The sequence below is a fragment of the Cyprinodon tularosa genome, unplaced genomic scaffold (assembly GCF_016077235.1).
Source record: "Cyprinodon tularosa strain WSP-4 unplaced genomic scaffold, ASM1607723v1 ctg885, whole genome shotgun sequence".
Classification (NCBI taxonomy): Eukaryota; Metazoa; Chordata; class Actinopteri; order Cyprinodontiformes; family Cyprinodontidae; genus Cyprinodon; species Cyprinodon tularosa.
Window position 1 is genome coordinate 220090 of NW_024039657.1, and position 17937 is coordinate 238026.

The 17937-nt window shown below is 39.9% G+C and overlaps 1 protein-coding gene across 3 annotated transcripts in view; it reads right to left on the reverse strand.

Annotated features, from left to right (window-relative positions):
• Positions 1-13633, reverse strand: part of mtmr4 (myotubularin related protein 4) — a 28692-nt gene extending 15059 nt beyond the window's left edge. The window contains exons 1-10 of one of the 3 annotated variants that reach the window (XM_038273686.1): positions 8977-9090; positions 7318-7434; positions 6341-6370; positions 5808-5890; positions 3592-3758; positions 3401-3497; positions 2474-2587; positions 2198-2388; positions 1286-1414; positions 1057-1168 (exon numbers count right to left, since the gene is read on the reverse strand). In XM_038273686.1, coding sequence (XP_038129614.1) covers positions 1057-1168; positions 1286-1414; positions 2198-2388; positions 2474-2587; positions 3401-3497; positions 3592-3758; positions 5808-5890; positions 6341-6370; positions 7318-7434; positions 8977-8994 — 1058 coding nt within the window. In that variant the 5' untranslated portion in view covers positions 8995-9090. Of the gene's footprint in view, positions 1-1056; positions 1169-1285; positions 1415-2197; positions 2389-2473; positions 2588-3400; positions 3498-3591; positions 3759-5807; positions 5891-6340; positions 6371-7317; positions 7435-8976; positions 9091-13537 lie in introns of those variants that run through there. The other 2 variants (XM_038273687.1, XM_038273688.1) reach the window with 2 other exon arrangements.
• Between the last annotated feature and the right edge of the window lie 4304 nt (positions 13634-17937).

Sequence of the window (17937 nt, forward strand, 5' to 3'; positions counted from 1 at the left end):
TGTCATTTATAGCGGAAGAATTTCCAGGAAAAGTCTCAATCAGCTTTGCACCTGAAGAAAATATTCATCAATCTTCGGTATGAAAATCTCGTTCTGATCGGACGGCTTTTATAAAAAAAAATAATTTTGTCCTGGTGTGTCAAATAAAATCCCACTGAAATAAATTTAGGTTTTTTTTTATTGTAGCATGGAAACACAGACACCTAAAAGATGCTAAAAATATATATTTTATCTTTAGTTTCATTTGAATCTATTTGCATCTGTAGAAATAACCTTTGGTGTTAGAAAGAGCTGCGACGCTGATGCCACTCATAAAGCTGCTGCTGTGACGGTAAAACCTATCTAGTTGCATTTCCATTACAAATACATGCAAAACGTTTGTGATAAAATATTCTGCCAACGTTGGAAAAAAAAAAAAAAAGTATTTTTCAATGGTCCTTTTCCACTGAATAAGAAATGCTATTAAAATCCAAATGTAGGTCTTTATACACGATATCTTATTGGAAAACGTCAACTAACTTTCTCATGGGATCAAAAAAATTAATAAACAAAACAGTGTTTAAATGGCATTTTTGAAATGAAAAAAAAATTTAAATGACCAAAAAGTATATTTTTCCAAAAAAAAGCATGTTTCTATTAAGCCAATTTATTTTTATAATTACATATGATGGTCATTATAAACACAACCAGTGAGACAATACCTGGGTAGAAACAGCCCCTGGAGTTTTTGCAAAGATTCATCAGATTAAATTACCGGGTGACTTTAACTTAAATCCGACACTAAGAGAGAAACAGGCCTTAAAATAGAGTATGACCATTAAAGTATAAATGCAGACACAGAACCCACAGAGCAAACCATGTAAGCAAATGAAAGGGAAAGACAACTAGATCTGTGTGCAAGCAGGCAGTGGGTTAAGTCAGCAGGACCAGGACGGCACCATGGCAACGCTCCCGTTTCGAGGTGGTGCTGCTTTACTGCAAGCATCAAAACAGACGGGGAGGTGCAAAGGAGGCCAGAGCTGCTCAGATAAACAAAGGTCAGACGGATCGACTTACTTTCCCGGATCTGGAATCTGACTGCAGACGGCCCTCAGAGCCTGGAAGCTGTTGCGGATGGCGTGGATGTTGGCCATTCCCATAAACATCACCTCACAGTTGGGGTAGTACTCTAAATATAACATACAAGTTATAGGTCAAAAAACTTTTTACCTGTTTTTAACTTGTTAATTCCTAGATTATTATCCTAGACAGAGTTTGAAGATTTAACAATGAGGAGCAAACTAACCCTCGCATTCACAGCCTCCACCCTTGGCCCTGTTAGCCACAGCGGCGGTGTAGGAGCGGGCGTCCAGAATCAGCAGCTTCTGTGGGACGGTGCTGTCGTCACAGCCTGAGCCGCCCGTCAGAGAGGAGTCTGAGGAAAAGAAACAGGAGGACAGAGCTGAAGGGGGGGAGAGGAGCCGTGCACATCCATTGGAAGAATCAATACGCCTCCAGCAGCAACTCATGCTAGAGGAGTAATTGCTGCGGGAGTCCAGGTCAGCTTGATCTCTGAAGAAAAACAGCGGCCTGCAGAGCGTTCTGTAATCGTCTGCTTCAATTTTCACATATTGGTGCCAACTGTGCAAAGCAACAAATTCCAATAAAAGAAAAATACAATAAAATAAAAACCCTCCATCAATCATGTTTTTATGAAAGAGTGGAAAGAGGAGAGCCAATGATGGATGAATGCTCTAAAGAGTCCAGCAGAAAGCAGTAGAGCACAGCTCTGCTTTGATAAACATTGAAGGCTCGTCCATCTGAACACACCATCCACACTATGAGGCATGGTGGTGGCAGCATCATGCTCTGATGCTCCACAGCTTTAACTGCACCAAAAGATAGAAGTATATAAATAACAGGCCTGCATTTAGAGGCTATGGAGTACAGGGACCACAATGTGTAAGCCACACAGATTTTAATAAAATATTCTGCTACTTCATAACAATTAACCGTTTTTTTTTTTTTGGCTTAGACTCATAAAGAGAATGAGGAGTTTGAGGTTGTCACCTGGTAAATATGGGAAAAAAAGCCTCTAAAAAGTGATTCATCAGCACCATGGATGACGACGTTGATTAAGAGGTTTGCTTTCATCGAATTACTGGAATCATTTTACCATCAGTAGTCGACACGTAAACACAAAAAGCAGAAGGTTTACCAAAATCACTATCACAGGAGTCGGGAGCCTCCCCTCTCTGCCGGCTGGCCGCCGTCCCCTTGGCTCCTGTGTCCATGTGGCAAGCCTTGGCGATGGACGTCACCAGGTACTCGTCATCCGTATTCCTCCAACCCCACCAGCTGATCTCAGGCTGGCTGCAGCGAGCTATCACTGCCCCGTTCTTCTGATGCCTGGGAGCCACACAGTCAAAACACGTGTTGATGAGTAAACCAAAGAGGTCTGAGGGCGAGCTGTGGCGTGGGTCAGCAAGCTCACCTGTAGACCACCACGGGGATCCTCTTCCAGGACCTGAAGGAAGCGACGCTCTCCAGCTCTTTGTCGGTGATCCAGATGGGAACCAGAAGCTTCTGAGGGTAGCTGGAGCACAACCTTGAGGAGAAACAACGTGAATCAGTCTCAGCTCAGGCTCACACCCTAACACCACCCGTCTCTGGTCTCATAACACTTCCTTCCACCTGCTGAGGGGGAGACAGACTGAGAGGATGAAAGTAAAGCGCTGTGCTGAGTCATGGTACTCAGCAGGATGCAGCTGGTTTATTTAGCTCATGGAGCTGCATCTCTGTCTCCTTCAACAGGATGGACAGACTGCTTCCTACACAGGACTCATTTCAAAGAAGCCTGCGATTCTTCCGCTATCGCATTTTAAACTCTTCTATGGTGCAAACAATTTAAAATAATGTGACCAAACCAAACCATTTACAGAAATATTTAAAAGCTTCTTTTTTTAAATAATCTGAGTAACTAAAAAGTAACTGGAACCTGCCTGAATCTTTTCTGGGTGTTTAAAGAAAATAAAGCAAGCTGCTCATCTGCTTAATTTATGAAATATGAATATAAAACCTTTAGCCTGAGGCAGGGAGATATTATTCTTAACTTAAGACCCTCACAGATGTCCATACTTTGACTTTGACTTTATTAGATGGAGCTTTTCTGCTGCAAATTAAATAATTATTTTTCCAATAACCTCTTTTGAGCCGTACCACATGTGATAAATGTTTTATTGGTGTGATTTTACCGCACTGCTAATCGCTTCATTGAGATAAAGATTTTGGCCAACAACCTAGCGAAATGAAAAGGAAACACAGATATTGAAGTCCTGGATATTTCAGCACTGGTCTACAGGAGCATCTCCACATTCATTGTCAGAGCATCATGGCTGCTCACAGTGTTCTGCACACATACTTGTAGTTGCAGTTGATGTCAGACACTCTCCAAACGTTCTGCATGTCGAAGCCCATCCGTCTGACCTCCATTTCCATCCTGTGACGGACGTGGTCCCCTGCAAACACCCATTAACATGGCGGCGTAAGCAAACAAATAATGCTGTTTTTTTTTCCTGACAATCACAGTAGCTTTAGGTTGGCAGTGCAAACCTGGGCGACAGAGGTGAACATGCTGGTCTTCATCGTCTGCGCTGGCTCCGAGACACCACGCGTGATAGGCCAGGGCGAACAGGTCCTCCAGCCGGGACGGGTGGGCGATGGCCCGGTTCAGACGCTTCACCCACTCCTGGCACTGCTTAAAGGTTGCAAAGTGGCATCTGGGGAGAATCCAGGGTTCAGATGAGAAAACAGGATTCAGTTACGCTGAATGAACTGTTGAGTTTTTTTGATTTTTGTTTCCTGAAGCTTTAAAAATCACTGCCTTCGCTTAAATCAAACCCAGACTCCATGTTGGACAGCAACTACCCCGTCTTCAGGAGTAGAGCTCTCAGCCTGTGTTTCCTCTTCAGTAACCAGATTTAGCTCTCTATCTTTAGCTTCTTTAGCCTACGTTTAAATAACAGCTCATGGCAAGCACTGATTTAACAGAAACATAATTATTATACCATGAAACTACTAAACAAATTAAACTCAATTGCTCTCTTCACACATCCTGTTCTATCAAGCTTTCCACAAACATACAGAGGAAACGATAAAGGAGGATAAATAATGTAATAAGTGCAATGTGGCTCCCCACATTAAGCTAAAGCAAAAACAAACACTTTTTTGTTCAGAATGATGAAATGAATAAAGATATTTATTTTTATTGTTCTAAGCCTCATTTAGAGGTAAAACATTTAGTGAATGTTTTCCATTTGTTTATTAAAACAGCACTATTTAACTTTTAGCCACTAGGGGAGCAAATACTCTAAAAGCCAGTTTTGACGCCCCTGAAAGCAACTAGCAATAACGGACTGTCGCTAAATAAACCAGTCTGTCTCAGTGTCTCATAGCAGACCAATTTGGATCAGCAGATTGAGAAGTTATGCAGTTCATTGTAAAGACAAAAACACTCACCCCTCTAGATTAAATCCTAGATCAGAGAACCAACAGTTCAATCTGTTGAGTTTTCGAACAGCAACTTTTAGCTAATCTAGCTCTGGTGTTTAAGAGGAGCTCAGACTGTTGTAAAGCGGCGCTTTGGGTCTCTTGAAAAATAATTTAATATTTCTCAAATTAAGCATATAGGTGGGTTAAAAGGGTACTCAATGTTGCTTTAGATATATAAACAATCAAATGTTTCATTACTCAGCTACAGTAAGAGTGGCTCAACTTTTCCAGATAATTACAATAAAGAAGAACAATTGGCTAATATGAGCAATACATTTGGAAGGGGACAGATATATATATATATATATATATATACATATATATATATACACACACATACACACACACATATACACACATATATCCACAGTCTAACCTAACCACAGTATATTCTTTCATGTGCTCAGAACTCTGTATGGGTTGTTGCAAACTAAAATTCAACAGAAAAAAACGCCTCTTTACAGATTTGGTTTGTAAAATGTTTTGACAATCACAGATTGTCATCCTTAATATCCAATCACACAACTAGTTAATGACACAACTAGGGCTGGGTAAAAAAATCGATTTAATCGATTTTTAATCGATTTCTTTAAATTTTTGCAGAATCGATGTTTAGGGAATGAGATCGATTAGTTTTATAGTGACGCACGTGACGTTCACATTCAAATGAGCAGGAAAGATGCACTCAAGATGATTTTAAGCCAGACAGCTGCAAATATAGCTAATAGGTTGACTGAAGACATTAACAAATGGGGGCTGACCAGCAAACACCCTGTAGTTGTTACAGACTACGCTGCAAATACGGTTTGTGCAGAGAAGATAATGCAGCTCATGAATGTCTGCTGTGTCTCCGCTGTGTCACGACTGCTTGCTCGAGTGAGGCTTCACTTTTTCACTTTTCACCAACAAGCTTGCACTTATGAGACAGTTTTGTTCACTTCTCAAGCTTAAACTGTCTGATTTACAAGTTTGCACTTTGTGTTTAGGATGTGACAGGAAAAAGTAAAATACATGAGTATTCTGACTCACAGTTTAACCATTTTTATTATTGTGAAAACAGATTGAATCGAAATCAATCGATTTAGAACTGTATTAATCAAAATCTAATCGATTCAGGACTTTGGCGAAAATACCCAGCCCTTAGAAATACACATTTCTAAGGGAAAGTGCAACAGATTCAAGAGAAAGTTTTGCACCGCATTTCTTTTTCATGTGACTGTCTAATATAAAACTACCATCTAAAGCCTAAATAAGAACCCAACTGTCTATTTTCCTACCTGACAACTTTAGAGTCTTTGCAGATGATGTGCAGCTGAAACATATCTCTGCTTTCCACATTTTCTACCAGCCTGAGTGGCACCTGTAGGGGGAGACAGAGCGAACACAATAAGTTTATTTATTTTATTTCATTTGTTTAAAGCAGAGGACAATCCTGCAGAGAAATTCCCACCTTCTCCTTCAGGACTGCATCCTTACTTGGATTCAATATTTGTAATAATAATAATAATAAAGCTTTTTTTGCTCTTTGTCAGCTTCTAAAAATTACTGGAATTCGCTCATAAAGGTTCACAGGTGGGAAAATGGAGACTATGCATCGTATTACGGTATATCAAAATACTTGCTGCTATGTGAAAAATAAACCTTTTTAGTCTAAAGGATAGCAACTAATTTGGATAAAAATCAAAGGTTTTCATCATTAAAGACAAAGACACTTTGTCTTTAGTGCTTTCCAGCCACATAGAGTGAAGGACTGAGTGAGCAGGCTGTCTAATCTGTGACAGAGGGATGTGTTTTATCATAGTGTACTCACAGAGATCTCACTGTCCGCACCAGGGTAGGTCTAAAACACAGTACCACCATGGAGCACACACAAAGAGAGGGAGGGAGAGGACACACAGGAAAAGAGGGAATGGGAAAAAAAATTAAACCCAAAAAGGCTTTGGAGACAAAACGGAAATGAAAAGATAAAAAGGAAAAACAGCAAAGAGGGCAAGATGAAAGCTAACTAAATGGATGTGCTGCTAGCGGCACATGTCCAAATCACACATGGCTCATGGTGAGACAGAAAGACAAACAAAGATGGGAGCAAAGGGCAAAAACAGCTTAGGAGTATGGGGTGACTTGTGAAAGGACATGTGAGGGAAAGGTTGTGACTTTCAGACAGAGTTCATCTGTGCAGGAGTCCGAGTGGTTGGGTAATGAGTAGTACAGCGCTGCTTCGCCGCTTACATATAAACTCTAGTTAAGCTAAATCCCAAGGAGCATATTTAATGATCAGTCCTTTTTCCTTATTTTATTCTGCCGCTGTTTCAACAAATTGAACCCTGAAAAATTTGACTAAGATTTGGGAATGTGGAGAAAAATTCACTGCCAGTGAGGACAAACAATATGCTCATTTGTGTTTGAGCAACGCTTGACGTCAAAAGGAGCGGACAGCAGCGCCAGCGGGGGCCGGGCTTTAACACTTGGATGTCACGTTCCAGCCTTTTCGCCGGTAGATCAAAAGAAAGCCTGCAACTCCTGTGGTACAGTGTTGGAAGAAGAAACTATGCTGAAGCGGCGCTAAAACCACTCAGCAATGAGCACTCTGGTTGAATTCCTCAGCTTTATTTACCTTGTTAGCTCAGTTATGTGTTGAGAAAACTTAAACAGGGTGAAAGGGGACAGCCTGTGTGTCCAACACTAACCCTCCTCTCTGCTGCTATTGGCCCGTGGAGTGGCGGGGCTCTGCTGTTTGTATTGAAGCAAACTAATTCAGCAGCTCCCTTTGTCGGGAGGCAAACTCACATTGATGACGGAGTCCTTGAACTTGATGTGGAGTCTGTAGTTTGAGATCGCAATGACTGCTTCGTCCGCATGACCGAGATATTCCACTCCTTCCCCCTGAAGAACCGGGAATGGAACCTGCAGAGACAAAGACGCAGGTTTAGGTTTAGGTCTGGCTTAAAAAACTCATGGATGCACAGCTCTATATGCGTTATCCCAAACCTAATCTAAAGAAATAGACCAATATATCAGCCGGCTAATAATACAGCCGTTTTCCTTGTTTTGTTTGATTTGTTAATAAAGGTTTCCTTTAGTAGGAATTCTAACTTTTTTCGTATACTTTATAACAATATAAAAATGGGGGAAGAAATCCGCCCTAAAAAAAAAACACTGTAAAATATAAGCGATTCTGATGTAATTAGCATTCATGCACCTTTAGGTTTGCCATATTTATTACTAAACCATGGCACAGACCAATACAATGTGTATAATGGAGTGAAAATTACATGGTTTTAACTCTAAAAGTCAAAATTGCCTCGTGTCCTTTTTATTTAAAAAAAAATTTCTAGAGAACATTAGTAAACAAACCAAGGAACACATCAGAAAGGTCACTTTTGTTTCTGGGGTCATTCAAAGCAGAGTTAGGTTATAAAATAATGTCTCCAGCTCTAAAATGTCACAGACGACTGTTTAATTTACTTTTAGTTTGCCACAAACAATGTGAAAGATCAAGAAAGCAATATGGAGGAACGTGCTCTGGCTTTCTGGCCTTAACTGCAGAATCTTTGTCATATATGACTCTGAAAACAACATGCATGTTAGGTTTTGTTTTGTTGTAAATAATGCAAAAAAAAAAAATTGCACTGTATTATTTGTCATTTTTTCAATACCTTAAAGGATTTTTTTAAGATGAAACATAAACAGACACCATCCCTGCAGTAAAACATGCCTGGAAATATTGAATAAAACATATAAGGCAGCCATAAAATTTTAAAAAGGTACAAGAGGTGTGAATACTTCTGCATAAAGTTTCTGTAAAATAAAAACCTTCACTAAATAAAACCGGTGACAGTAACACTGGCATGCAGGTCTAAGGTGTCCCATTAGAACGTGCCTCTAGCCTTACAGAGGGACCTTTGTGAGCAGAAAGGGCTTGTTGCCGAGCCTGAATGAGCAGACAAACAGGAGGCAGGGCTGCAGGACAGGATCCCAGCCTTTCTATTAACATTCCTACTTGTGTTCATTTTATTATAGTCACAGCCAAGCCCTGGCTTTGGCTGCAGCACCCTACATTAAGGTAATTGGTTTTCTAGAAGAGGTCAAGAGAACTTTTTTTTTTTAACTCGTATGCGGGGAATTATCTTTAAAAGCCAAGCGCCTGTTACATCTGCCAACTCCTCAATAATGTTTCAATTCAGAGATAATCTGAAGCTTTTAATTACATTCACAGCGGTTGGCTTCTCACCTCCCTTTTTAAGAGATTGATACTTTACCGTTTAATGTCACAGATGCTTTTTCAAGGGGATTAAAACAAGCAAAGTTTTTTGCAGGATAGCATGAGGTCCGGTACGATTTTCTGTTCTGGTCTCCTTAAAACAACTTTGCTGTCATGAATGGCTACTTAGATCTTGTTTAGGCTCTCGTAGAGGGGACAATGGCGTTGCTTAGAGACAACATTACCTCATACTGCATTAGCATGTGTTGCTGAGTCACTCAGAGCTGGAGTTACCAGGGCATGCTAAAAAGACTGCATGCAGTGAGGCAGATGAGGAGAAATCGGGTCGACTTGAAACTAGAGAAACAGCAGCAGCCATGATGGTTCTAGATCAAAACAATGTGTTACACTATCATGCAGGATGTTAGTCACAGTCATAAAGACATGATAACGACTCGCGATGACCTTGGCCAGCTGAGTTAAGAGAAAACATCAAATATAAACACAAAATTACAAGAGCATGTGGCGGTATTTCTTTTTATTTTATTTTTTTTCCTGACAGTGTGTCCCTCGTTTGATGACGGATGGGTGTTAAGGAACCCCCTTATATTTATGCTGCACCTGCTGCTGCTCTTCTAAACAGATGCTGCATCGGTCCAGACAGAAAAAAATAAAAGTCCAGCTTAACCTGGGAAATGGAGCACACAGTGTTCTGCAGCCAAACACTGGAGCCAAATATAGGCAGCGACTCCCCTGGTACAACTAATGGGAAAACGTAACTATTAAAACATTAATAGCGTTTACATTTTTCTTCAGTAGAAAAAATACCTCTTCTGACTAACTTTGAAGAGAAAGAAGAACAAAATTAGCCAGAGTTCCAGCTTTATCATTGCAAACTTTTCCAGACTCATATTTTCAAAGTTTCAGGAACTTCCTAGCCAGACTGTAAGGTTTATACATAAAACCTCCAACGCAGACATTAAAAACCCAAAGATATAGAATTATGCACGATAAAACAGAGAGCTGAGCACAATAGCATCATTGCATTCATGTGCAAAAACCACATCAATGTTGGCAGCTTGCATGAATTAATAATGCAAAGACATTATTATGCCTGAAATGAGATTCTGCAGCCACTGAAACTGATTGTTTCTCCGCTCTGGGAGACGACCAACACTTCCTGCCCAGATTGCCATAGTTAGCATGCTGTACTGACTGGGAGCTGCATTAAACAAGCTGCGCTCCTAAAGTGGGTGCATGAGTCACTGGCAGCTGGCAAGAGCAGCAGAAGATAACTGTGTCACGTTTCCTCTACGAAGCCTTAGGAAGCACAAACGTGAAGACGGCGAGCCACGGAGAGAAACGGGCCGAGAAGGAACGCCCATGAATAATGCTCCGACTAGTGAGTCGTGACTTCCGGTTCAAGCAGCCTGCATGTCAGGGCATGCACACCCTGCTCCAAGGTACACCTAAATGTGCAGACTCAGAGCAGAAACGTATTAAATAAGGCATGGGGTGTCTGCAAGCAAGCAGCTGTGAGAAGGAAATACTGATAATGAGAGAAATGACTGAGAACAATCAAAAGATTAAAGCAGGGATAAAAATGTGTGACTGCATGTGTCAAGGACGGGGGGGAGGAGCATATCATATGTTGCAATCAAGATGATTATAGAGCTTTTATCTCCTCAAACCAAACTACCCTAAACTCTCTCACCGGAAGGCTTTTAAAAGAAAACCACTTTATAAATAAAAACTCAAAACAAGCTGATTTTCCCCTCAGTTCATTGGAAATCAACTGGAAACACAGTTCAATTTAAAAGCACAAAATAAACCCAGAAGTGGATAACCTCAGGCTGGGAGGCTCCCTCAACTATTCATCTTTCTTTTGTCATCTTCTCTCTAAACATGATGCTCAGCTCCATTAACCAAACAGCCTAAAAGCAAACCCTCTACTCCACGGAGAGCAGACAGAAAATTGCCCATCAAAGCTTCATCTTCACCAACAGCCTAGCAAGTCCTCCTCTCTCTAGTGACCCACATGTTTTGCAGCTGCCCTGTTTTATTCTCTGCAGGAGTGAAGATGATATTCTTAAGAAAAGAAAACAGGCGCCACAAGTTACAGTTCAGCCAAGAGGTGAAAATAAAATTAAGAAACTTTGGAGAGAAAAGCTACAAAAAGTTATAAATTCTCTGCATGGTTTATACACATCTGTTAGCATCAAATAAAGCATTTTAAAAAAGCATTTTCTTAAAATTCAAAGTGCAGAAGCAATTACCTCCAGCTACCATCTAAAACATAGGTTCCCAAAGTAGGGATAGGTAGAAGTTTTTATCTAGCAAAGCATAAAGGCATACATTGTAGGCCGTTTACTAAAAATATTAGAAACTGGGAGGTACGGCTTTGCAAAGCCCTAATTTTCCACTGGAATATGGTTTAATGTCCCTATGGACAACTTAATTTGCGGGAACAAGCACGCTGTGCTGTTTGCAAGCAGGTAAGCTTCAAACTTTGAAAAGTTTACGAAAATTCATGGAATGCCTGATAACGATAGGAATATTTTGGAGGGTTTTTTTTGTTCTTTGGGACAACACTGTGTCCGGAATGGGAGAAAAAACACCAGCTAAAGTAAATTACATCAGATGCCTCGATTTTTTTCATGGTTCTTCGAGATAATTGGAGTCTGTAATTCGAAAAGATCAATAAATGGATGTTCTTTGTGGATAACAGTGCGCTGTTTTTGCCCTTTAAACATTTACAACTGGTAAAATTTCCCTTTGGCGCAACACACATGCTTAAACTTACACTTGCAAAATCTAAGTACCGGTATATGCATAGAAATAAAAGCAGTCCTGGCACTTTCTCCTCTATTGGTTTGCAGATTGTGTTTTAGAGCTTCAGTTCTTCATTTTTGTTCAACTTGCTGTATATGTAACAATCAAGTTTCCCCATTAGCAATAAGTTTAAGTTACACTTTCTCATTGTTTGTATTAACCTATGAAACATAATATTGTACCTGAAATGATCTCACGTCTTCCTTATGAATTTCCACCTCTAGTCAAGCACGCATACTTCCCATAATCAGGACAAAAGTAGCATTGCAACAAAGACAAAAAGTTAGCTGCATTCCACCTCAAAATGCAGGAAATAGTGATTCAGAGTCTAAATTACTATAATTTGACTGCCCCACTATGCCATGCAAAATCTAAAGAAGTGTTACACCAAGGTGTACAACCTATGAAACATTCCTAGCTAAAAAGGGACCCCCTGAGGGGTCCGCTAGTGTTAACTTGATTCAATATTCATATACATTCATTTACTCTATGTGTGAATTTAGAGTGAAATAATAATTTGTATTTCTAGGGGGTCAATGTTATTTTTAGGGTCAGGAGGTAAAAACTTTGGGAACCCCTGTATATAGAGAATCCCTGCCAACCTTTGTCACTACATGCATAAACAGGTTAAATGATCCCACCTATTGTATCAAACAACTTTCATTGTTTGTCATTAAAACCAAGCTGGAAAAATACCTATGTGACCAAAAAAAAACAACAACCCAAAAAAACACGATGAAGATACCAGAATCCAGTCATTTTTTAATAACTGGGTTCATTATGTGCGCATTCATGTGGAAGTTAGTACTGATAGATGAGACATTTAAAGAGACCTTAAAATGATGGAGGAAATTTAGCCATTTTAGAAGACCTATTGAAAATGAAACTACATTTTCTACCACATGCTGAGATTTTTCATTTAGGCAATGAGAGGGCAAGAGAGAGTCAAACTTTAAATGGATAACAGGAAGGTTGAAAATAAGAAGTGTGAAACTGCAGCATTTATCCCTTTAAGGTTTCAACCTCCGTTATGGCACATGTTGCATCTTGGAGATTCTAGATTTAAGGTATGCCCCAACACACACACATTAAGATTTTAGGATCACTATTTTGCTAACCGTGTTGTTGATATTAGATCATTGAGAAAGTCTTGTTTCAATATAACAAAATCGATTTCATAGACTTCTGATGTGATGTAAATCTTGATTCTAAAATCCACAATATTAATACAATAATAATCAAAATGGTGATGATAAAGTTGTTTGTTTTGGTAACATGTATCCTCTGCATTTAACTCATCCCTTAGGGATAAATGAGCAGCTTGCAATGTCCAGAGAGCCATCAGGGTATTGCTTAGGGTCAACATCTCCAGGATGCAAGCCAATGGGATCTTTTTACGCAATGAAGTTGGAGCAAATATTTTAAATCCTATTTTTATATTTTATCTTATAAAAACCTTTAAAAGGAATTGGGCCCAGCTAAAATATGTTAAAGGAGATCAAGAAGCTCTATTCACTGAATCTGTCCAAAAAGACCAAGTCCTAGTGATGCAGCTGCATTCAAAGAGGTCTGCACCCAGATAGCCATGTAAAAAAATATTAACGAACACCTGCAGTGTCTCATATGATGAAACAGATGGCAACTGCTCAGGAGGAAAAAAAAAAAGAAGCGATGGGACTGATACATTTTTACCTATCTGAGCTGGTGGCTCACTCAATAGTCCCATGTGGTTTGGTTACTTTCATCATACAGCAAAAAATAAACCCATGATCATAGCAGTTTAGCAAAACAGAAGAGAGTCCATCACCAAATGCTGACCTTGTTCACCTGATATCAGTGCTAAATGTTATTCCTAAAGTCAGGGAAGGTGTTAAACTGGAGAGGGACAATGAAATGAGAAGTTCACATGGAGACTGAGTGAGAGGCTATGTGAGAGTAAAGGGATGTTTGCTAAAAAAAAAAAAAACAGCTCACCTGAAGGCTTTCATCCTCCTTCACCAGTTCCTTCTGGGGGAACAAGTCCTTGGCCTTGATGTACTCCAGACTGGGAGGCCCCTCTTCACCCTGATTAATGGACAGAAAAAAACAAAACAAACACATTCATTATTATTAAATATGATTATTATATGCAGCGAATGTTTATTACTGATGCAGGGAGGAAACAAAAACACATGAACAGCAGGACCAATCCTTGGCTGGTCTCACCATGTCTGAATTAGGTACATGTATGGTTATAAGCATCTGGTGTAAAACAGACCAAGCACGAGTTATATCAAACCAAATCACAAAATAAATGAACAAAAAAAGGCTAAATAAACCCATAAGCAGAAAAAACCTAGTATTAAGCCCCTTTTTCAAATATTTACAGCTGTCTCCAAACATCTTTAATCTAAAACCTGAAGTTTTCTTTTGTTCCTATTCGTTCAATAGCACTGAATTAAAATAGAAACTTATAGTTATGACTCAAGACAATCATCCAAAGTGGAATCCGAAAGGCAGCAGCCTCATAAAGTTCATGCCTAATATAATGGATGGGTTACTAAAATTAGACTGCAATTCTTCAAGTGGAGGCAGAAACGACAAAAAGGGAGGAACAAAAGAAAGCAGGCAGCGCCGTCCTTCTGCAGCCAAGGCAGCTGGCGCCCTACTCCGGCTGAATTAACACTTATCAGGTCATACGTTCAATCCTTTGGAGAGAATAAAGTGATTACAGTGAAGGACCTGAATAGGGCCTTTATTTTCTCTTAATTGACTAATGTGAGTTACTTAGGAGTGCTTCACCTCCACAACATCCAGGACTTCTTATGTAGAGTATTATTAGACTTATTTTAGCCCATTGTGAACCTGTTTACCCTCTCAAACATTCAGTCATTTTCAAAGCCACTCTGGTCCTAAATACAGAAAGTAGAATAAGAGTCCGTCCTTTGGACTTTATATTTTCAACATGCATACTAAGTCCCATGACAGGACAATAACAAAATAAAAAGAGGAAATACCTTGTTATTTGTGAACCTGCAGTGACCATTAATTAAAGCTCCAAGTAGCTAATTAAACCCCATAATAAGCCAGCCACCCGTTAAGCAAACTGGTCACAGATAAACAGTGTAGCCACTAGGACAACCCGGCCCCTACAAAGCAACAGCATTTCTACAAGACAATTTCCAAACAGAAGGACAGCACAGGTTACAGCTAATAACGGAAAGATTATCTTGCAGGGTGTATAATGCTGAAAAAGTAATCATATCTCTGGAAACGTTTCATATTTTGTATCGTTGTAACCGCATTTATCTGATAGACTTAGGCTCAACCTGCAGCCTTATGTGACCCAAATCCGATTTTTTTGCCCATATGCGACCTGGATCTGATCTTTTCATGGCTGTCTGAATGTTGGATTAATTGTACAAATTATTCTACTTTTAATCATATTACTTTAATCATATTATTATGCTTACACACTGAGATCATATTATTATGCTCACACATTTTGTTATCCTTATACATTCATATTTACACATTTGCATATTCCTGTATACTTGTATTACACAAAGTGTTGAAATTTTTCACTTGCTGTCTTTCTAATGCTTGTTATTAGTGTGTGCAGATGCAGTGCTGGCTGCTCAAGGTCAGCAAGGAGAAAACACGGGGAAATGCACTCACTAACACCGGAGAAAGGAGTGAAAGCTCTTATCTCATGATATTGTATGATGTGATGCAGAACTTCTGGTACCGACTGGGTTTCACCCCTCCCTTCTGGTTCCGACTGGCTTCACCCTTCCCCCTCCCCTTAGCAGTCGGAACCACATTGTAGCCAGGGCGTTTCCTTAATAAAAAGCTTGGTAGAGCGGAGACTTTTTCAGAGTGGTTTGGAAAATTGTAACTGAACAGTCTCTGATCACTCTCCTTGCAAGTGAATCATACTAAAATTCTCTGTGTCATTCTTTGTACAGGTTACTGCATAAAATGTTTGGTGTTTAAACCTAACATTAATTGGTCCTTCGAGCCGGATTGCAAGATACCCGACGACCCCCAGCAGGTAAGTGAGACCCAGATAAGCCTGCGGCCGCAGCAAAGAGACCCTTTACGGGACTGGTCTCTCCCTTACAGGCTGGGGTCCGACGGTTGAAACATTTCGAGGACGCAGAGAATTGTGAGTAGTTTTTCTTTTAATAAGGAGTGAGTGAATTATTGGAAGAAAAATATATAAAAATATAAAAAATTTATAAAAATATAATAATAATAAAAAAAAAAAAAAAAGATAGAAGTGAAGGACAGCGAAGTCCTCTCAGCGTGGGGTCACGAGATTCCCCTTTGCAAACAGTTTAAACCTCGTGAAGGACGGCGGTGTCCTCTATCTTAAATAGTTAAATTCCGCATGGGGTAACGAGGTCCCCCTTTTGTACTAAAACCCTGACAATTCTAGACTCTATCAGGTAAAACAGAAATTTTAAAACAGTTAAAGTCCGCGGGAGGGCAGGCTCCCCTAGTTTGTAAGGGCAGGTTCCCCGAGTTGTAAACTAGTTAAATTCTGCGTAGGATGGCGGCGTCCTCTGTGTTTAAAATAAAGTAAAAGTTAACTGCGCAGTGTGTGTGTGAGTGAGAGTGTGTGTGTGAAAGGAAATATAGATATCACTAGATATCTGTATTTCATACCAAAAGACAAGGGTTAAATGGTGAGCTTTTGTGGAAGTTTGTAGACAAGAAAACTCCACCTGTAAAGGTTGAAGTGAGTTTTACCACAAAAGTAGTTGATCACCATCTTGTCTGAAGCCCCAGTGTTTAGAACACGACAGGTGTTAAAAACCCACTGGGCCCAAATTTAGTTCAAAATGGGAAAAGGGCAAAGTAAAGAAAAACAGAAGTTATTAGAGAAACTCCAGTGCAAAGATTGGAAAGCAGTCGAAAATTACTGGATAAAAAACTACGGTTTTAATAGGCAAATTGAGCACCACAAACATAAAAGATTTGCAACAAAAAATAAAAACAAAGAGCAAAAATAAAGACACTTTGATGGCAAAAGAAGGTTACATGCAAACCATGGTCTGGATGAAATTGGCAGAACAGAGAGAACAGGGAGAGCGTAGAGCTAAGAGAGACAGGGGGGAGAGACAAAGAAAAGAGAAAGAAGAGGAAGAAAGGGAAAGTGAAGAAAGAAAAAAGGAAAAGGAAAGATCAGTTATGTTTCATAGAAAGGAGGATGATGAGTACGCAGGGCCCTATTCTAACCTGATACATCAAATACATAATCTCCCACCAATGGGAGGTGCTGCCGCTGCAGCCGATCCCTCAGCTCTCTCACCCACGGGGGATCCTCCACGATACACTCCCCCACAACATGTAGAAGCACCATTGAAAATAGCCCCTCCTCAAGTAGCTTCTCCACAAGCTGATACCTCCCAGGGATATATTACTAGGTCCAAAGGTTCTGTAGGAGATTGGTCAAAAACTTTAGCGAGAACATTTAATGACATTCTGTCTCCACGGACACCCCGAGTGATGCCTGTGAACCTGGAAGGTGAAGGAGCAGTCCTCACGCTTCCTTTCATAGAATTACCAAACCCCTTAGCAGGCCAGGTTGAGGGGAATGCCCAACAACCAGCCACAGTAATGGTATACAGAACCTGGACACAGGAAGATGTTAGAAAAGCAGTAGAAGGAATTCCCTCTCCAAAGAAGGATGTGGAAGAATGTATAATTCAAGAATGGGTAAATCGTCACCACATAGAGATGAGTGGTGCAACACTCCAAAAGTATATAAATCACGCCCTGCATGCAGAGAAAGTCATAAAAAGTAAAAAGAATCACAATAAAGAATCCACTGTGTTTTATCAGGAGGAAGAGGACACTGTGTTTTATCAGCAGTCCAGAGGTAGGGGCCGAGGCCGTGTAAGGGGAAGAGGTTTTGGATCACGCTCAACTGATAATTCCAGAGCGTGTTGGTCATGTGGAAAAAAAGGCCACATAGCTAGACACTGTCAAAGTAAACCACAAAAGCAGGAAGCTCAGCATGACTAGATGAGCAACCATTTTCTATTAGAGAGATAGGGTGAAAATATGGATGTCTTAAACCTAGAAGATTTTTTTTAAAGAAATGTTATAGACCAGAAAAAGTTCTGATGGTCCAGGGCACTCCTGTTAAATTTTGTGTGATACAGGAGCCTGCAGAACCACAATAAAAGAACCCATACCCTTGCACATACCCATCGTAAAGATGATTTACCTGTACAGGTGCTGGTCATAAAATTAGAATATCATGAAAAAGTAGATTGATTTCAGTAATTCCATTTAAAAAGTGAAACTTGTATATTATATTCATACATTACATACAAACTCATATATTTCAGATGTTTATTTTGTTTAATTTTGATGATTACAAA